The sequence below is a fragment of the Peromyscus californicus genome, unplaced genomic scaffold (genome assembly GCF_007827085.1).
Source record: "Peromyscus californicus insignis strain IS unplaced genomic scaffold, ASM782708v3 Scaffold_20__1_contigs__length_68692818, whole genome shotgun sequence".
Lineage (NCBI taxonomy): Eukaryota > Metazoa > Chordata > Mammalia > Rodentia > Cricetidae > Peromyscus > Peromyscus californicus.
This window is the reverse complement of record NW_026294503.1, coordinates 48,600,186-48,621,264: the sequence shown is the minus strand read 5'-3', so window position 1 is coordinate 48,621,264 and position 21,079 is coordinate 48,600,186. Positions and strand designations below refer to the sequence as shown.

The 21,079-nt window shown below is 51.4% G+C and overlaps 1 protein-coding gene and 1 long non-coding RNA gene across 8 annotated transcripts in view; one reads left to right on the top strand and one right to left on the bottom strand.

Annotated features, from left to right (window-relative positions):
* The window catches only part of Efcab6 (EF-hand calcium binding domain 6), a 198,538-nt gene that overhangs the window by 160,279 nt on the left and 17,180 nt on the right, over nt 1-21,079 (top strand). For all 7 annotated transcript variants that reach the window (XM_052748505.1, XM_052748503.1, XM_052748501.1 and 4 more), the window contains 2 exons: nt 3,675-3,870; nt 7,186-7,377. In XM_052748505.1, coding sequence (XP_052604465.1) covers nt 3,675-3,870; nt 7,186-7,377 — 388 coding nt within the window. The remainder of the gene's footprint in view (nt 1-3,674; nt 3,871-7,185; nt 7,378-21,079) is intronic.
* On the bottom strand, nt 13,459-15,327 carry LOC128116874 (uncharacterized). Its single transcript, XR_008220606.1, has 2 exons — nt 15,215-15,327; nt 13,459-13,981 (listed from the first exon to the last, which is right to left on the bottom strand). It is a non-coding gene; the product is annotated as an uncharacterized LOC128116874 (long non-coding RNA).

Below are 21,079 nucleotides of genomic sequence, written 5' to 3'. Positions count from 1 at the left end.
ATCTATTTTTCTGCCTTTGGGGTCGATTGTGTGGTTTGCAGCTGGCGTGCCTGGGTACAGACTAGTCTATCGGTTTGCAGCTGCCGTGCCTGGGTATAGATTTGTCTGTGTTTGCCTCGCTTCGTGGACCTGTGGCTTGGTTCCTCCCATTTCTTCGGGAAGTCTCAGCCGTTATTATTAAATGTGGGCGAGGCCACTGTAGTTTCTTCCTGCTTCTGCTGCAGGGCCCCTGTCTGTCCGGGGAGTCTGTGTCTCCCTTTCTGCTTCCTCAGCCCCTCTCTTTTTGGCCTGGGGTCTCCTTCCCCTCAGAGCTCATGCTAGTCATGGCTGTTTTAACTTCCCTGTGGCTGGTCACACTGTGGTGGGGATTCTTGCTTTTCTCTTCAGACTGTATCCTTTCCTGCCTTCTAGAACGCAGTATGACTGTTATAGCTAAGCACACTAAATGTGTGGAGGGAGGGAGGCATGTGACTCTGGACAGGAGTTGAGCTGTTTGGTGTTGTCTCTGTCACCAAAGCCGAGGGCTGCAGGTTGCTCACACCGTTTGTCTCTACTTTTTTCCTGGGTTTCTCTAGGAAGCGCTTTGAAACGGTGCCCAGATCTTGGTTGTCATCTGTGACCCTTCCACTGTCGGCCTGTGGTGAGGGCTTGTTGGTCAAGGGTTGGGTTCTGTGGTGTGATGGAGCTGAGCCTGTGGCCCTGGGCTGCCCACCCTCATGCCTTTTATAAAACCTTCTCTCCACAAGCAAGACAGGAAGTCTGTCAGGGCTGCAGGCTGCTCGGCTGGCCTAAGTGGTGCTCAGATGAAAACCATGTCGGCGACAGCTCTGGTGCATTCACAAGGATACGCTTAACCTTTCCAGAACATGAAGGACCTTTCTCGGGTCTCCAGAAAGAGAAGCTGGCAGGAGTCCTGAAGGCGAAGCCCACAGAGTGCTGGGCACTGAGACTGGGTCACGTGACTCCCTTGCACACTCAGCCTCTCCAGCAGAATCCTGCTAGCCCTGAGCCTGTCTGTGCGTGTGCCTGTCTTTCCAGATTTCAGGGCTACATTTTCACTGTGACCTCACTCTGCTGATGGGTCCAGGGAAAGTCATAGGCATCCAGTGTGTTCAGTTTCTTCTTGACGGACTGAGGGCCATTGCTGCTGAGTCTGCCCACAGCCCAGCCTTTGATTTCCTGATTCCTAGTCTCCCTTTTTCAGAGTCCTTTCTGAAGTAACTTTCTAGAAAAGGATAGACAAGAAGTACGTTTCCTGCATTATTTCATTCTGACATGTTTTCCCTCATACAGATTGTTAGCTTGTATGCACAAGGAAGAGAGTGATTTTCCTTTCTGGTTTTAAAGACATTGCTTCATTATGTACATGCTGCAAGAAGCTTACTGCTAGTATGAATGTGTGAGTGTGTGTGTGTGTGTGTGTGTGTGTACATGTGTCTCTATTGTATGTGAATGTGCATACTGTGTGTTGTATGCATGTGTATATTGTATAATATAGTGTGTGTTTATATATAGTGTATATTATAGTATGTATGTGTGTTGTGTGGTATGTGCATGCATGTATGTTTATGGTATGTGTGATGTGTACTTCATGTGTGTTTGTGTTATGTGATATGTGTATGTATATTTATGTATATATGGTATGCATGTATGTGGTGTATATATGCATATATGTGGTATGTGTGTGGTATGTATGTATTATATCATCTATGTGTGTGTGCTGTGTATATGTGTGAGGTGTGTTTTTTTGATTTGTGTGGAGTTTGGGCATATGTTATATAATATGTGTGATACGTGGAAATGGAGGGCCATACCATCTTGAACTGCCCATGCATTCTCTCCTTTCAGGGTCTCCTCGCTGAATCTATTTCCAGCTGAATAAGACTTGATATGTTCAATGAATAAATCATGGGAAAATAGATGCAGATAAATAATTAGTTAAATGCTTCTGAGAGAGTCTTGTTAAATCGTAGTTAGACTTGATACTTTTATAAACAGCACAAAAGGCCTCGGAGCGTCTGCGCTCCACCTTTCAATGGGTGATCAACTTTTCTGTGCGTGGAAGCCTTAATAAGGATCCATCACTCAGTCGCTTGTTCCTCCTCAAAGACCCCTTGATGATAAACATCTTGGCTATTGGTAATTACATGTAGATTATTCGTTCCCAGATCCAAAATAGACTTCTCTAAACCCCAGCGAGGAGGTTCGCATATGCATTTGCTTTATTGCTGCATTTTAATACAGCGCTGGCAGCTCCTCCCTGCCCGTGAAGCGGCGCTGATTGTCTGTCTCCGTGGGTCCCTGTCACGTGATCCAGGCCACCACAAGCAGGCTGGGCTGCTCTGCAGCTGCAACTTGCAAAGCCAGGCTCTTGCCTCTCCTTCAGTCCCTGGAGACTTCTCTCCTGCTCTGATGCTTGATCTTCTCTAGCTGACGGGAAATCCAGGCACTCAAGGGCCCCAAGAACTTAATCACAGAAGTAGCAGCCTTTTGTTTGTGTGCACACATGTGTGCAGGTACACATGCACATGTGTGTACATACACATGAATGTTGTCTGCCTTTTATTATTATTATTATTATTATTATTATTATTATTATTATTATTGAGATAGGGAACTGGCCTATAACTCACCAAGCAGGCTATGCTAGCAAGCCCCAGGCATCCGTGTGTCTCCTCCACCTCCACACCTAGCCTTTTGTTTTTGTTTAAAAAAAAAAAAACAAAAACAGGGTATAGGATCAAATTCGGATCCTTGTTCTGATTCAGCAAGTGCTTTTCCGTCTGAGCCATGGCCCCAGCCCAGGAGCTGGGAGCATGAAGGCGTGAAACTTTACTCTGAGTCACTAGTGTCCTTAATAAACACACTGGGTGTTTGGAGGAAACTCTCCAACCTTGCTCAAGTTATTCTTTCGGAATTTAAAGGGAATGGTTTCCTAGTCTGAGTTGAGGGCACACGGGGCTGTCACTGCGGCATGGATGTCCTTGTGGGGACGTAGACTGAGATGGAATTTTTATTGAGGAAATAATAAGCTAGATAGGTTTTGCACAATACCCTCAGAGAGCTTTTGGCTTGACAATCTCATTTCAGTCAGACTGGGGAAAGAATCTAGTGTGTCTGCCTCGGTTCTCCCATCCCTGTACTGTTTCCGGTGTGCTCCTTCTGAGTCCCACGGCCGCACCTCCCTGCACACCCCATAGTTAAGGCCACCGCTATGACAAGAACTTCCTGTCCAGCTTGTAGCTCAGATGGCTGAGGCCCAGTGAGTTCTGCTATCTATCCTCCTCAGGCAGTCCTTCCACACATGCCCCAGGGGCGGGCCAGCATCTTTCACCCAGCAACCCTTGCTGCCTCCTGCTCTTTAAGCTCTGAGCCCCAGTGCCTAGCCGGCAGGTCCTAGGTCTTCAGGACAAGGCAGCCCATGGCCTCACCTCTGGGGCAACTCTCTGTCTTACTTATCATAGCCCTCACCTTGTTCCTCTTTGTGGTGGCATCCATGTGTGCCCATCAGAAACCAGCACAAGCGGGCATGTGCCCGCAGGGTGGGCACCCTCCCTTCCTCTTCAAATCATTCTCTTCCCCCCCCCACTGCCCCTGTATTCTGCAACTGTTTGTTGAATGAATAAGCAATTTTTTTTTTTCAATGAATCGATTCTTTTCTTTTGTGGGAGAAGCTTGGGCATCAGTGTGCCTAACAATTGCATCAATCCCCTCGACTTGTTGAGAGCACTTGAGATCCACAGGACAAGCAAAGTTCAGCCGAAAGAAAAAGACGAAAGCACACCAGTCAACTTTTCCAAGCTGAACCCCGAGGAGGTGGTGAAGAACATGCAGGCGATTGTCGACTCCTCCCAGCCTGCTTTGGTAAAGGTATGGTAGATTGCAAAGAGCCTCATCATGTAACTCGCCTCGGTCGCTCCCAGCAGCTCCAACCAAGCCCTGTCCAGATCCACCTCTCCCCAGTCTCCTGAGCATCTGCTCAGTCCAGGTGAGGTTGCCGATCAGAGCAGCTGTGCCTCCACGGTTAATCTGTAAAAAGCCACCCTGACACCTCTCTGCCCGTGGAGGTGGATTCAGCAAACAGCAGGCAAGCTGAGGCCACAGGGCCAGGCAGAGAAGACAGAGGGTCAAGGGAGAAGCTGGGGTCACAGGGTCCGTGGTAAGATGAGGCCAACACCTCAGGCTGTGTTCAAACTCCCACACCTGCACTTTGGCACACATGTGCCCACATTCGTACACACAAGTATAATTTGTTTTAAAGGGCAGAGAGGCTGGGCGGTGGTGGTACATGCCTTTAATCCCAGCACTCGGGAGGCAGAGGCAGGCAGATCTCTGTGAGTTCAAGGCCAGCCTGGTCTATAGACTGAGTTCCAGGACAGGCACCAAAGCTACACAGAGAAACCCTGTCTTGAAAAAACAAACAAAAAAGGGCAGAGAGGCTGAATGACAGTGGCTCACACACCTCACGAGCTCTCAGTGTGCTTAAGCAAGTGACCCATGGGGATGAGTGATGTTCAAGTGGCCTTCAAACAGTTGTGACGGGGTGTGTCACAGAGGTGGCTGTGGAGGAGACCAGAAAGCCATGGATTATCTGAGGAGAAGGGTGTTTGACCGCTCTCTCCTAGGTGACCCCATTTGCGTGAGGTGGCACCTCAAGCCATGCTGGTGATTTGGAAAGAGTGACTTGGAACTATGCTCCTGAAGGTGTGTCCCCAGCCTGGTCCACAGGTGGCTGAGGTCGGCATACCAACCCCAAGTGACAACAGTCAGCTCAGACTAACAGATTGCCAAAGCCACTAGGACCAGGTGCATGAGGCCCTCAGCAGGAAGAACCTCCCCCCCCCACACACACACACACAGCATCGCCCCAGCCTCCACACCAGGAGGGCTTGGCTTGCACTGATGGAGGCTTCCAGAGCTTTGCAGTCATGCCCCTGCCTGCAGGGTGCTTTGGTGGGGTACCAACCCTCATGAGAACCTATGGATTTTCTCTCTCCTTGAGCACAGCCTACAGTCTGGGGTCATTCTTTCTGTTCTGCAGGAGGGGGAACCGAGACTCAGGGTGAATGAACTTGTCATAGCCTCACGGGCCATAGATAGCAGAGCTGTGAACATGCCTGGAAAGAGAAAAGGACCAGTCCATGCCCTTTTTCCAAATCTGGGAGGCCTAGCTGGGCATACTGGCTCACACCTGTTATCACATTGCTTGGGAGGCTGAAGCAGGAGATTTGCCACAGGTAGTAGATCAGCCTGACCTATGTAGAAAGAACCCTGTCTCTGGAGAAACGTTGTAGAGATGTTTTACTGAAATGTGTTACAGTCTATACTTACCAATAACATCAAGGCCAGTCTCTTAGATTATAAACCCCTCCTGGGCAGAGGCTCCCAAGGCCACCTCTAAACTTAGATCCATCTACTCCCTCCATGTAAGGCGGTAAGGTGGGCTCTTGGATCCAAAAATGAGGGGCAATGGAAAAAGATACAGAAAGTTGGATTTGGACTAGCCAGCTGGGAGATGCCACAGAACTTGGCCTCCATCCTACAAAGCCAGCACACCAGTATCTAGCTCTCTGTGAGGACTTAGCATCCCAGGTCGTTAACCAGAAGCAAAGGGGAAGGTAGCTTCACAGCGTAGCATCCATGCGAGCTGTAGGAGGCCGGGCATCCTCAGGCTTGTCAGTTTCAGGACCAGCCAAGTCTCCCAGTTTCTGCATGTTGGCCCTTTTTTCAGATTTCGGGAAGCACCATGCAGGAAACAGAACTCCATGTTCAGGGTGGCTTGTTCTTCTTTGAGCCTCCAGTGCCACAGCTTGGCATCTCTCAGGATGTTTCCGAAGCTGGGGACCATGGCCTCGGGAGGAATCCCAGTGGTTCCTTCTGAAAGCGCTCTTGTGTGGCCTGAGGTTCTGTAGCAGAGAGTGCAGGAGGTGAGCTGTGAAGTGGAGGGAGGCTGAGGGGAGGGAAGAGAGGGAAGGGTGAGGCTGGTTCAGGATGGCCACTAGAGGGGCATCCGAATCCATCGCTCAGTGCCGCTACAGATGCCACATACCTGTCTTGTTTCCAGACAGTTTAGCAACACTGTGCCCTTGCAATGTCCTGTAGATTTCAAAGCCCTTCCCTACTCAGCTCCTATACCCGTGCTGTGGCTAGCAGACTGAGTCTCCACACAGACGCCAGGGAGCTTCTGGCCCTGTGGCTGGAGGGAGCTGGACCCACATCGCTTCTCAGCTGTTCCCCAGCACGTCACGGTGTCATCTCCCCACACCACATGGCTTCTAGCATCCTCCCAGTCGTACAAACTAGCTCATTTCGCGGGCTCTTCTTTCAGATCGTTCTGCCTGTGGTTCCCACATCCTTGTACTCTCCAGTCAAAGACTCCCTCACAACTGCCCTCAGCCAAGTCTGCCTTCATGGAGAATGTGCTGAGGCTGAGAGAGATCAGGACTTAGCGAAGCAACTCAGGCCAGGACCAGGGCCAGGGGCTGCCCCACCGTGTCCCCCTGTGCCCTGCTGTGCCCTGCTGTGCTCCACTGCCTCAGTGGCTGAAGGCTGAAAAGCTCTGTAGCATTTTGTTTACATATTCTCCCTGCCCCAAGGTGTGCCCAACTCGCACAGATCAAGAAAGGAGGCTCAGGGGAGGTGGGCTGGGGGTTGCAGGCATGCTCAAATTTTGCTTTTAAAACCAGCATCTGAAGTCCATCACTTGATACAAACTTCCTAGTGCAATAAGAATGATTGATTTTGCCGGGCGGTGGTGGCGCACGCCTTTAATCCCAGCACTCGGGAGGCAGAGGCAGGCAGATCTCCGTGAGTTCGAGGCCAGCCTGGTCTACAGAGTGAGTTCCAGGACAGGCACCAAAACTACACAGAGAAATCCTGTCTCAAAAAATAAACAAACAAACAAAAAAACCCAATGAAACAAAACAAAACAAAAGAATGAATGATTTTGTTTCAACAGATGGGGGGAAAGGTGTGTACTTTCTCTAGCATGTTTTTACATCTTCCCAGCTGACGACTGCACGACTTGACCCGCGGTTTGTCACGATTACCGCACGGCCCGACCTGCAGCGTGTCAGGTTGACTGCGTGGTTTGGCTCACAGTGTAGGCACAGCTCCTCAAGCACAGGCTGAGACGTTCGTTTGCCAGTAACACGTTCCAGCTTTTCTTGTGTTTGTTTGTTTTAGGCCTTTTCTGCGCTGGATAAAGAGGACACGGGGTTTGTGAAGGCTATGGAGTTCGGAGACGTCCTGAAGAGTTTCTGTCAGAAGCTGACAGATAATCAGTATCACTATCTTTTGAGGAAACTAAGACTTCACCTCACACCCAGCATACACTGGAAATACTTCCTGGAGAACTTCGGCTCCTTCCTGGAGGAGGTAAGGCGGCGGCGTCCTGCAGCACACAGCTGATTCCAACACCATCGTCAGAGCACCCCAGATGAAAGACTGATAAGCTCTGTGGAGTGCTGGAAGGGAGAGCGTGTCCTCTACTTTGTGGCGAAGCTTGCTTTGATTTGGTGGTTTTGCACGCAGAGTCCCTTAGATCCCGGAAGAGGGTCTGGCGTCCAGAGAAGCGAGGCCCACTGTGTCCAGACTGCAGGCTGCACTGGCAGAGCCCCAGGCCGAGGCGAATGTGGAGGTGTGGTGGGTTCTTCAGGTGGCAGGTAGCAGCCCCCTGGGAAGCCAGGGGGGACTTCAGGGGCGATGGCAATGGCTGCCCACAGGGCTCTTCCCTGTCATCTCCGGAGAGTGACTCTGGAGGGACTTGTCGCTCATTGCCAGCTTGCGTCTTCCGGCTGCAGAAGTGGGTCAGCATCACTGACAGCAGTTCCCGCCTAGCTGAGCGAGGGGACACCGTTCCTCCGCACTGCACTCTGTGCCGAGGGGGCGGGGACACAGCTGCTGTGACCCCTGCCTTGATGGAGGGGAGAATTTAAATGGAGGAGGAAGAAGAGGGTGCAGGAAACCGCAGGAAAGCTCATGCTAGATGGGGCTGCTGTTCTCTGAGCTGGCTGCTCCGGGCCTTTCTGGATGTCCTTGCCAGTGGCCTGCCTATGTGTGACCATGTGTTGAACCATGTGTCCTCGGTCATATATCGCAGATAAATCCCTAGAGAGGAGACAGCCAGAGCAGGTGGCAGGGACCTGCTGGGTAGGCACCACCTCATGAAATGCCAATTTTATAGGTGACAACTCTGGCCCAGAGATTCTGGGTGATCTCCCCAGGGAGCGAGTGCGGGCTGATGTGTGAGCCCAGGAGGCCTGGCTTCCGGGCTCCCATTTGTGAAAGTCCTCCTGCCTCAGCCTCCCAGTCTGGGGATGACAGTCATGAGCCAGCATGCCCAGTTTTCACTGATGTTAATACATCAGCTTTAGTCCTCTCGTAAGCTGTTATAAAAAATAATCTCCATATTAAATGGAAATATTCTCTGTCAAGAGCACGCTAGTGTGTGTGTGTGTGTGTGTGTGTGTGTGTGTGTGTGTGTGTGTGTGTGTGTGCGCGCGCGCGCGCGCGCGCGTGTTTCTCTGCTGGGAGCGTGTAGGTCATCTTGGGTTTCCTCCACGATAGACAAAGCACTAGCCTCTGTGCCTGTCCCCGTGACACACATACGTACATATAGGCACATGTGACGCATGCGTATAAACACGCATGTGCAAGCATGCATGGGGGTATGCACACACTGCTGCTCCACGTGAAATGCCCACTGGTTCTGAGGCTGCTTGCAGTCTCTGAGGTGGCTATGCAGTGCCCACCAGGCTTCCTGGTGCTCCCCGGCCCCGCCAGCCCTCTGTGCTTTTAGCCACATTAGCCTCTGCCTTGGTGTTAACCAAGTCAGGCTGGAGACATTTCAGGCCCTTGTCACAAGTCTGTGAATTGCAAAGACCTCCTGGTCTGTGGCAGGATTTTGATCTCCAATCCGGTGGCCATTGTTCTCCACTGTGATTATGCTTTTCGTCATCTTATAAGAAATACATTGTTTGTTGTACAGATTTCGGAAAAGGCTGAAGTCACGCGACCCCCACAGTGACAGTGACTTGTCACACTGTGAGAGTGCAGTGAGCTCCAGCTCATCCCTGGGTGGTGTTTCCTCACTGTTGACCCAGTGAGGGAGGTAGACAGACCGCCTCCACTAAGGCATGTTCCTGCTTCTCCTCCCCACAAGGAAGGCGGTTTCCAAGCCGATGCCTCTGCCCTGCTTTGAAGATGGCTTTTTTCTGTTTTCGATGCATTTGACACACTTCTTCCAACAAGGCCACGCCTCCTCATAGCGCCACTCCCTGTGGGAGCCATTTTCTTTCAAACCACCACAAGTCCATTTGGTGTCGCCTGTCCGTGTATATGTTTAGGGCTGACCACGCGGGGCTAGACAACCTATCAGGGGGCTCATCTTGGGAGAAGTCTGGTTCTCCTCTTGGCAGTCATTAATTGCCTGTACCTCTTCATCTAGGGGCGGAGCCTTGTGAGATTCCCCCACCCACCGTGGCATGCCCACCAATGTCATTGTTTAGGCAACTGTGTTTTTGAGATATCCCGGCTGCCACCCCACCATCATAGCTAGAAGATACAGGCTCCCCGCAGACTTCTGGTTCTCTGGTTTTTAGCCCTCCCTTCCACACAGTGTTTCCCAAGTCTCAGGAGTAGGGTTGTGTGGTAGATAGATCAGCTGGGACTGGGCACTGTAGCAGGAATCTTAACAGTTCTTATTAATAAAATCCAACCTGAGGCCAGTTATTGGGGTCAATGCTGGTAGATCAGAGAGACAAAACAAGCCACAGCTATCTCACCTTGCCAGTTCCTCAGCTGGTCCTGTTTCCTCAGACTGGAAGCCTCTGAGTCCTCATCCAGAATGAATCTCAGCTGAACTGTGTTGCTCCAAAGCCTGAAAGCTTAACCAGCCAAATGCTGCTAGTTTCTGGTCCTCACGCCTTATGTACCTTTCTGCTTTCTACCACCACTCCCTGGGATTAAAGGCTGGCTTTCTGGGATTAAAGGCGTGATGAGTCACCATGCCTGTCTGTATCCTTGAACTCATGGATTTCTGCCTCTGGAATGCTAGGATTAAAGGCGTGTGCTATCACTGCCTAACTAGTGTACTAGGTACACAATATTTTGGGAAACAATACCACAGGGCACCCTGCAGTCATCTGTTCTCTGCATTTTGACCAGTTCTGACTTTCTGTGATGTCCCATTCCATGATGTCTCCATCTTTAACCGTCTCTGTCTGCTGCAAAAGGAGCTTCTCAGATGAGGCGTGAGAGCTGTGGCACTCATCTGTGGGTCTAGGGGTAAGTGTTTAGAATGCAGTTAGGAATTGTGCTGGCTTAGGAAGGTGCCCGCCCAGTTTCTCCATGGGCGCTGGAATCCTAATTCTGGTCATCACGCTTGCATGATGAGCACTTTATCTACTGAGCCCCCCAGACCCTGTGTGTCTGCATTTGAAAGACTCCCAGAACAAAAATGCCCAAATCAAAGGGCAGGGATAACTTTATTGATCTTGAAAGCAACTTTCTATAAGATATTTTTTTTTCATTTTTTTTTTTTAATTTGGAGCTGAGGACTGAACGCAGGGCCTTGCGCTTGCTAGGCAAACACTCTACCACTGAGCTAAATCCCCAACCCCAAGATATTTTTTAAACAATTGTCTGTATTAGATTGCATCATATGAAATCAACATTTTTTTTTAAAGTCTCAGGTGATTGAATGTGGACAATACTCATGGCTTTAGGGAACATCTGTGGAAGCCACATGTGTCCATCATACACTAGTTAGCTTGAATTCATTGCTTTAAAGAGAAGAGTTGAGACTGTCTGTCCACTTAGCAGTGTGGCTGTTTTGGGGTGTGAGGTGGTTTGAAAGAAAATGTCCCCCAAAGGAAGTAGCACTAACGGGAGGTGTGGCCTTGTTGGAGCAGGTGTGGCCTTGTTGAAGGAAATGTGTTACTGTGGGGGCGGGCTTTGAGGTCTCATAGGCTCAAGCCACACCCAGTGAGACAGACCACTTCCTGTTGCCTGTGGATCAGGACTCTCATCTCCTTCTCTAGCACCATGTCTGCCTGTATGCCGCCATGTCCTGCTATGATGATAATGGACTAAACCCCTGAACTGTAAGCCAGACCTTTAAATGTTTTCCTTTGTAAGAGTTGCTGTGGTCATGATGTCTCTTCACAGCAATAGAAACCCTAACTGAGACAGGGTGCTTCTCTCCACCCTTTTTGCATGGGTCTTTCCAGGCAGACTATGTACAACAGGGCTTAGGGTCTGCTAGAGGTTTTGAGAAATCTTGTGATTCCTTTTATAATTACTTTTAATTTAAAAAAGATTATATCTATTTGTATGTGTCTGGGGTGTGTGTATACATGCTGTCTAGAGAGGCCAGAGGTGTTGGATCCCCTGGAGCTGGAGTTACAGGAAATTGCAAATCACCTGGTGTGTGGTCCCTGCCTTCCAGAGTGCCTGTTCCAGCCCAGGGGACAGTGAACAAGGGCTAGGTCACATGCCTGATGCTAGGGTGTGCTGCAAAGCGAGTGGGAAGCTGGAAGCAGAATTGTATGAGAGGGAGACTTGATGGGGAGGGGCCTTTCCCCAGACAGTTAGGAAGGATCAGGGTCCACAGTTGGACGGAGGAACCTGTTGGTGTGGAGTCGCTGGTGTATGGATAAAGGTGTGAGGTCTTTAGGAAAGGCTGTCAGGGGTGTGCCGGGCTTAGGGTGGAAGCGTCCAAGTCTGTACAACAACAACCCATGGAGGACAAATGTGGAAGAGGCGGAGCCTGCACCTCAGTGGTCAGCTGTCCCACCTCGGGCGCCATGTGTCCTCACACAGGACTCACAGCGTTGGGAGGCACCACTAAGGCTCTACTTGGAGCTCCTCACAACAGCTGTTATGTGTTCTCTTTGTAAGAGTCAACCTTACAGACCTCACCTCCAGACACGCTTTGCCCAATACTCCATGAGGGTTCTGGAAGAATGGCCCATGGAGTGGGGTGGCTGCCGCCACCCCCTGTACACCTTCATTCATTGGGGATGAACTGTACCACAGTGAGACCGGTCTAGGAGGATGCAGCAGAGAGGTAGCTGCACCCCACCCCTGCACTCCCCCCAGGGTTCTGAAGACACCTGGCTGAGAGGTGCACGCTTAAGCCTGGATGAAGCAGAAGATTGTCGTTGACCAGGATGTCAAGCTGAGCCAGGGACCACAGGCTCGGAGGATCATAAGGCCCTGTCAGAGGAATCATAGCACAGGAACCGTGTGTGTGTGTGTGTGTGTGTGTGTGTGTGTGTGTGTGTGTGTGTGTGTTCCTTGTCCTGTTTACTCAGCAGTTGGAGCAGGAAGCGGGGACAGAGCCACCCACCAGTACCTGAGAGCTTTTTCAGAGCATAGGTGCCTTGCTCTGGGCCACAAAGAATGACTGGGGACCCCCATCCCATGTGATTGGGGGGGCGGTGGAGGGAAACTGAGGCTTTCATCACCAAGCCTGCTACAGCTTAGTTCTAGGCTCTTCACCAGGAGGGAAGAAAGGTCAGAAGTGATAGGGTCAGGTAAAGCATCGCTTAAGTTCATTATTGGGACACCAGTCATCCCTTCCCTCTGGGGACACAGAGGAGGCGAGTAATTAAAAAGAGATTACCGAAGTGTAATGAAGGAAGCCAGCACCTTCCTCAGAAGGGAAATCAGCAGAGATCACCCCCCAGCCTAGGCTGCTCAATTCTTGGGACATAGGACTGTACTCATGCCCTCAGTAAGCCCTCAAGTGTATGGAAGGAATGAAATCTGTCATCTCACTCCACCCATTTGTCATGATGAGTGAGCCTCAATGTCTCTCCTCAGACGTATTTATGAGCTTCTGTCTTGTGGCTGTTGAGCAGGCATGTGGGTCTTGAGCGCTTCCGGCAGGGGCACTTGTCATTCAGTATCCTGGGTCCTGGCTCCACACTGTGGCTGGTCCAGCCCAGGCTCCTTCTGCTCCAGAAACACCAATGCAATTGGTGCTTTGCTAGATTCGGGGTCAGGGCGGAAGAGCCCACCCAAGGCTGGAGTCCCTCTGTGGGCAGGCCCAGGAGTCCACCTATGAGCTAGGCCCGAGGTACTTCCCATGAACGTCACACTCATAGGAAAGCCAACCCCATGGTTACAGAGGCCAGTGGGCCCAGGAAGGTGACTCCTGTGTTCCTCATCATTAGAAACATACCACACTGACTTCAGGATAAGACACTTTGACCTCTCCAGCATTTAGGAGGAAGGATACATGTTAGACTTGAACTGTGACCAGTGGCCGGGTTAAAGGACAAAGCAGTAAGCAAGGGACAGATGCTGGGTGACAGCACAGGCCCTTCTTCATGCTCCTGTCCCTCCCCAGCCAAGTTCCCCCTCATCTCCAGAAAAGCATTCCACGCCTGAGTGCTTTGTGCGGAAGATGGAGCATCACCTGCTTGGAGAAGACCACGTCTGCTCGGTGTATTTTTGGATCTACTGAGTACCAGAGGTGGCTTCGGCAGTGATGCTGGCAGCTGGTCATGCCAGGAGACAACTCAGGGTCACTGTCAAGGAAGTCCTGTAGAGAGTGGCTGTGATACAGCTCCCCCTACCTCGAGCTGTACTTGGTAGCTCCTCACTCCCAGGTCCAGGCATGTGATGGACAGGAGGGTGTACTCAGAGGACCCCATTGGGTGATCCAGCTTCTCAGAAATGGCCATGGCCATTCAAAAAAAAAAACAAAAAAAACCAAAAAACCCAGAAAGTTCCATCCCGTGGCCCCTGCGGACGCCTGACTTTGGAGTGTGCCGAGAAATTAAGAAGAAAGAACAAATTGACCACCAGGTGGTTGTGCCCGGCCAGCCACTGTCACCCTCTTGTCACCACAGTCAAATGTCACCAGACAGGCGGGCATCAGGCAGGTTCTTCGAGCCAGCCATGTTCCAGGCATTCCCAAGAATCCCCTTGGTCGGTCCTCATGACGGTGTGTGAGCCGGTTACATCGGTGCTGTGTTACAAAGGAGGAAACCGAGGTTCAGAGAGCTGTGGCCTTCCCCACCCCCCACCCCTCAGAGCTAGATATGTAGGGCTGGGATTAGAATCCCACAGCCTGGGGACTCACAGTTTCTTCCCTCCAGTAAAGTGAAGGCTGCTTCACTGTCTGCCCTTAGGACTGTTAGACAGATTAGCTGCACTGTGGTGGTCATAGCTTCGCAGGATCCCTGGCCCAGCAAATACCAAATGTCTGTATAATTATGTGTATTCTACGCTACTCCAGCTTGTGCTGAATGCTCGGTGATGATGTGGTCAGCGGTGTGGAAGTTATTCGAGTAAAGGAATTGGTTAGCATTTTCATAAGCCACTTCGCCCCTGAGTTTATTGAGTCATTAAAGGGCCGGGGGGGGGGGGGGGGGGCGGCTTTGATTCTTTGCACTTTATGGCACTTTCATGCTCTAGAAGGATTTGTGAGGCAGGAGTCTGCACAGGGTGTGAGTGCCCACTGTGTGCCAGAGGTGAGCTGGAGAGCTGGGAGAGGTGGGGCAGTGGGGGCAGGGGAGGGGCAGGGGAGGCAGGTGAGGAAGCAGGCAGGAGCGGTTTTCTGATGAGCCTGTGAGGGTGAGTTAGAGGCGCAGCACAGACCACAGGGAGAGACATGGTGAGGAACACTTTGCATAGTCCCAAGGCTGAGGAAGCAGCGCATGTCAGAAGTGGTCAGGGCATGGAGAGTGGGAGAGGCTGCCTGCATCCTGTTTCCTGTGGGCATCTTTGAATGTCCTCTAGGACAGAGGTTTTAGTCTCGCACTCACAGCCCTAGGATGGTACCTGGCGTTTACCCTGTAGTGTCTTTGAGTTCCTGAATCCTCTTCCAAGGAGGCTCTCGTGTTCTCCTGCATGACTGTGGCAGGAATCATCATGGATGCCTACCGGCCTGTTTCTGGAGTGGGACTACTTTGAGCCTTGTCACTGGTAGGGGGACCCTGAGGACAGTGTAAGTCCCACCTCTCAGAGCCCAGCCCTGTGGCTTTGTAAACCAGGAAGTCCCCGCTGCTCAGGAGGGTTACAGGAACTGTACGTGGTCTAGCCTGCGCCCTGTGAAGGCAGCACAACTCAGCATGCCCAGCAGCTTCTAGGCCAGCCTCAGCGAGCACTGGTTGGGTTAATTTAGGGCCTTTCCAGAGACATTCTGGAAGCCAGGAATTCCCCATGCACAGCTGGGATCAGCAGCTTCAGAAGGAAATACTTTGATTCACGATTTGAGGGGACATGGTCCAGCGCAGAGGAGACAGTACAATGGCAGGCAGCAGGTCACGGGCAGCTTCTTGGTAAGGGGGAATGTATTCACATCTTCAAGGAAGCAGAGGAAGCACTGGAACCTGGCCTGGGAATCTCAAGGCCAGTGACATACTTCCTCCAGGTGGGCCCCGCTTCCTAATGCCCCACAGTCTCCCAGTTGGGGACCAAGTATTCAAGCACATGAGCCTTGAGCCTGTGGGAACATGTCACATCAACCTCCACAGTCCTCAGGCCACCAGGACACGTGGGACGGCACCTGGGCTGGTGGAATCACTGCCCCACCATGCAGAGGGTCCCGGGTCTGGACACCCGCCTGGTACAGTCTTCCCTGGGGAATGAACACCCCCTCCCTCCTTGCTTCTGCCCCTGCCTCTCAAGCAGACATCACAGGTGGGTAGTGGGCACCTTCCTTCCAGAACTCAGACTTCATTTTCATCTGGATTTTCAATGTTTCATTTCTTTCTTTTCTTTCTTTTTTTTTTTGGACAGGCAGTTTTACTGCTATTGTTATTTTTAGCATTCATTTTACCCAATGTAAATACAAATGAAGACATGGTACAATTAATTTCCTTGCTAATCAAAATATTTGATGGAATGAAGCAATTTTTCAATTCCTGGAACTAATTATAGGCATTCTCTAGAAGGAAGTGCCGAGTTCGGTGCTGTTTCTAATTAGAATCCTCTTGTTACCTGCTGAGTTCCTGGGGATGAGGTTTCAGGAGGTTCCCCGCTCTGGGGGATTGGAAGTGATGCTGTAGGATTGTCTCTGAGTCCTGAGAGCAGAACTGGCTCTGTGAAGCATGGTTGGATGGGCTAGCTCTGACCTGCATCGTTGATTTGTACACCTATGGGTTTCTGAGCTGATGTTGCAACGGACCTCACTAAACCCCTTGTCTGAGCCTGCTTGCTCTAGGGCAGGTTACTGCCTCTGCCCCACAGGTGCCTCAGTGGTAAAAAGGTCATTGAGAGCCAGGCTCCTCTTCCCGAAGGTATGCCCTGAGGCTATACACACACACATACACAAACACACGCACACGCACACGCACGCACACACACACACGCACACGCACACACTACTCCCAGGCACCTTTGCTATAAAGCTGAATGCTGGTAGAGGGTTTCTGCATCTGAAGACGATGGCAGTGTCTTCTCTGATTAGGAAGAACATTCCTCTTAGTTATAGAAAAAAAGCACAATTTCCCCCCATTCAGATGGGACACAAAAGCGCCAGACCGGGAGCCATCTGTTCTTCCCCGGCGCCCACGGGTGCTCAGTGAGGCTGCTGGGGGCTGAGCTGAGAGGCTGCAGGAACCGGGGGGCCAGAGCCCAGCAGGCTCTGAGCAAAGCCCAAGGGAGCCTGGCTCTGCCCCCGGGATTGCATGGGAATCTCTGGGTGGTATTGGTGTCCATATGGGGACCACAGTGTCACAGGGATTGCCAACGTGGTCTGAGGATCTTTGTGCCTGTGTTTTGTGGTGGTTTAGAGGTGATAACAGGAGTTGACCCAGCGGGTGGGATTTTCAGTGACCTTCCTTTGTGCAACGTCTGTACTTTCTGAGTGACCTCAGTGGAGCTGCAGGCGTGACTGGTACACGGGACAAACACATCTCCAGCTGGCATGAACTACTGTGTCAGTGAGAGGTTACCAGCTCATCGTCTCCTTTTCTGCCATCTCGGGCCCTGAGCATCTTCTTGGACAGCATTTGGCACCCCCCCCCCCCTTTCTGGCCTGAGAAGGGAATGATGTCATCAACACCATGGGCTACTCCCCAGCTGCAGGAGGGAAATGTTTGGCTGGTACTGGGTTAGAATGTGAGTATCACTCTTTGCCAGCTCTGTGCCGTCATGACAGTGTCAGGAGGGGCATTACACAGACCAGGGCCATGTCCTGTCTTGAGGGTCCTCCCCCTCACTTAGGGGACTTGGCCCACATCTCTCTCCCCTGGGACACTAAGTTCCATGTGAGCAGAGCCTAGAGAGCCATAACCTGGGTCTCCAGCTGAAGTTGGTGTGCCCCAGATCATCGGTAAGTACCCACCTACCCCAGCCTCAGAGCCCACTGTGTGGATGGCTGATTCACCCCGAGCAGATGGCTGAGGCAGGTGTGCCACCCATGCCTCGGGCTCTGAGACTCACTCTGAGCACTGCTTTCTGGATGGAGCTGCACCCATGGACGGCAGGGGAACTGGGTTAGCCTCAGAGGTGGCGTGAGTATGGCCAGTACCCTGCCTTGTCACCACCTCTCAGACTACAGGCGTGTGGAGCATGTGTTGATTATGGTGTGTACAGGTGTGCACAGGTGTGACCATTCCTTATGCAGCTGCCTCGTGGTCTTTCTCCATTCCTTCTCCTCCATTACTGATGCTTTCTGGTTAAGTTTTCCCTCGGAACCTTCTAGCAGCTGCACTGTAACCCATCTATAAAAATCGCCCATGCTCCCTAACCAACTAAGGTTGTTGGTTATTGCCAATCAATGCTTTGTTTTATAAATCCTGCTGATTTTCTCTAGTTTATTTTCTAAGGAGAATGCCAAGAGAGCCAGGGCAGAGTTGATCACAGGGACACTTTCTAGTTCCATAAGGTTCCTCCTCCTCTCCACGCCGGAGCTGATCGGAGTTCATAGATGGCTAAAGCAGAATCATGCTGTCATGTCTTTGCCTCCCAACCGTTGATCCATGACCACCCCTCAGAGCAGGCAGAATCCTGTCCCCTCCCTCCTTATACCACGGCGGCAGCGCTGACATCATTGTGTGTCTGCTGTTTGTTTCTTGGTTCCACTGTGCCTCAACATCTCCCCTGACCCCTAGGGGCTCACCCCCTCCCCGGGAAACAGAGGACTGGAGCCCTTGCTCTCTCTGAAGTTGTTCATCTGTCAGAGCGAGAAAGTAAAAGTGAGCCTAGAGGTCAGAGAGAAATGTGACAGGAAAGCAGCAGGGGAGGGGACCAGTGGATGGGTCTCCAAAGCCACAGACTGGAGGAGGAATGGGGACCGAGAGTACACAGGCTCCCCTAGCAGTGTTGCACCTGAGGTAGCCTGCAAGTAATAGGAGCCCTTAGCCGCAGCAAAGTGAATGAGGTCACAGAAAGCAGGAGCCCATTGTGAGGCTGGCCTCCTGTCCCAGGGTGGAGCCCTTAAGGGTCTGGCCTTGAAGGGATAGTCACTCCTAGAAATCCGCCTCCCCGGGGGAGCCTGCCCAAACGTGGGCACAGGAGACCGTCACAGTGAGGTGAGAATGGGGCTGAGCTGTTGGGGTTTGTGAGTGGTTTGGGATGTGGGGTCAGAAAACTGTCAACCCGGGTGGCTGCCGGCCTCCGGGCTGGACAGAGGGCTTCCATTTGCCGAGGAAGAAACCACGTAGACTCGCACTCGGCTGTTGGTGCTCCTGGGAGAGGAGTCTGATGAAACTGGTGAGCCACATCTTGGTTGGGCTCTGTCCCTCACCAGGGCCATCTACGTAAGGCAGTTGTGACAAACAGCCACTTGATAAAAGGCTCCGTGGGGGGGGGGGGGCTGATGGCCCATCACGGGTGGGCAGAGCCGATGCCCAGCAACACAGACGGACTCTTGGCCAAGCTCCATGACTCTTACTAGATCATCGTTACAGCCAGCTTCAGTATCTCGTGGGTCAGACCCTCCTGCCGCTAGCCTTCCCTAAAATTGTATGGCTGCATATTTTGTAATCATCAGTGTAATTGCCAAAATGTCTATTGATTCCTGCCCACCCCTTTCCATATATCCAGTGAAAGTGTGTAGGGAGAGGAGGAGGGAGGGAAGGAGGGAAGGAAGGATGGAAGGAGGGAGGGAGGGAGGAAGGGAGGGAGGGAAGGAGGGAGGGAGAGAAGGAGAGAGATAGATTATGTGCACAACCTCAGGAGCCATCCACCTTGTTTGGAGATAGGATCTCCCACTGTCCTGAGACTCTATTAGTTTAAGCTGGCTGCCCATGAATCCTGGGGATGCTCCTGTCTCCACTTTCCCAGGCTGGGATTACAGGGGCAACCACCCTGCCCCCTTTTTAGGGTTAGACCTAGGGATCTGGTTCAGGTCCCCGGACCTATGCAGCATGCTTTACCCACTGAGCCTAGAGATGTTTTCTTAGAACTTGAAAGGGGCTTTGTGGCGTGAATCTGACTCTTTCTGTCAGGAACATGGCCTTGCTCTCCACTCATCCCTGTCTCGGTAAATGCAGGTTTCTCTCAGGAGGCTCCGTCACTCTCGGGATCTCACCTGTGTGTTCAGCCTATCATTAATGTGATGTGGAATTCTCCTCACTTCAACTGATAATTCATCCATAGCTAGTCTTTTCAAAAGCCATATTGCTTTCTGTGGTTTTAGCTCAGATTGGACCACTTTCCTAAATTGTTCAGAAACTTTCTAGCCAATTGGTCTTATCTAACAAGAATGATGTCTTCAGCATTTTATTCTTCATCTTCTTATCTCAAAAGGTTGGTCTTCTAAAAATGTGTATAGTAGGCCAAGCATTTTATCATCCCCACCCCCCATGGAGAAGGATGAGGCATGGGGATGCAGATTCTGTGGCCAGCCTGGGTTACATAGATAAATCATTAAATAAATAAATAAATGAAGCCCAACTATATAGGGCAGGCAGTGGGTAAAGACTGTAAAGATGCCCCATTCTGGAGACCTGAGTCCAGTCACCAGAACCCGTGTAAAGGTAGGAGAGAACCAACCTCATGACTTTCACCTCATGGTCATCTCAGTCACTGCACAGTCATTACCTCAGGTCAGTTTTATCCCCACCCCCAGTAGAGGAGGAAACAGGCAAAAGTGGGCAAGCTACTTATTGTAGATCCTCCCAGCCAGACAGAGGTGGAGTCAAGCTGAAACTAGCCCTGGCCCTGCCTTTCTTCCACACTGAGCTGCCCCAGTGTTTCAAGTGTGCTTTTGGACTTAGAGGCGGGACTCCACACCAGGAGGGTACCCTCTGGTCTCTGGGTGCTGACACACTGTGGAAGGGCAGGGATTGAGGATGCTGAGCTCTGGGACTCACACTTCCAACCATGTGAATTCTGAAAGGCACGGGACACACCAGTGATTCCACTTCGATTTTTCTCAAGTGAGAGAAGATGCTCCTTTACCTCACAAATGACATCCAGTGGGCATGTGAGAGACTCTAGTACCCATGGATGGTCAGGGCTAGGGTGGAAGTGTGTGTCTGTGTTTCCAAGGATAGTCCCAGCTGCTGCTGGGATTTGCTACAGTTCCATAAAACATGTCGCCAGACAGTGACAGAGTGCAGACATTGCTGTTGGTTCACTTAAAGCATGGCCAAGTTGGAATACCACTTCTGAGAATCTGCTGTCAAGGCCTACTGGTTGTCTAGCACAGCCCTGGCATCCACAGTAAGGGCCAGTGTCAAAGCAAGGTTCAGGATGAGACCCATCATCAAGATATGCCAGGGCCAGGGCTGGGACCAGGGCCAGTATTCCTGCACTGGATCTCTTGAATCCTCTCACTTCTGGCTTATCACTGGCTAGGTCCCCTTTACCATCAGAGTACCACCTTCCCTCCTCAGCAAGGAGGTACTTGTCAAAGCTGTCTCCTACCTTGCAGGAGGATGAAGACTCTTTTAACACACACCTTTACACAGGCCTCCCAAGCCTGGCTGCATTGTGGTGCCCAGTCTCCCCAGAGACCTGACCTGGCCAGCTCTAAAATAAACTAAGAGTCCCTGCCTGCTTTCCTGGCCCCTTTGCTCATGTTTCATGAGTGACTACCCCTGGCTTGCTACTCCAATCCATCTATCCCCCTAGTGAAGTGCCAGGCACTAAAGATGTGGTTAGCCCTCCT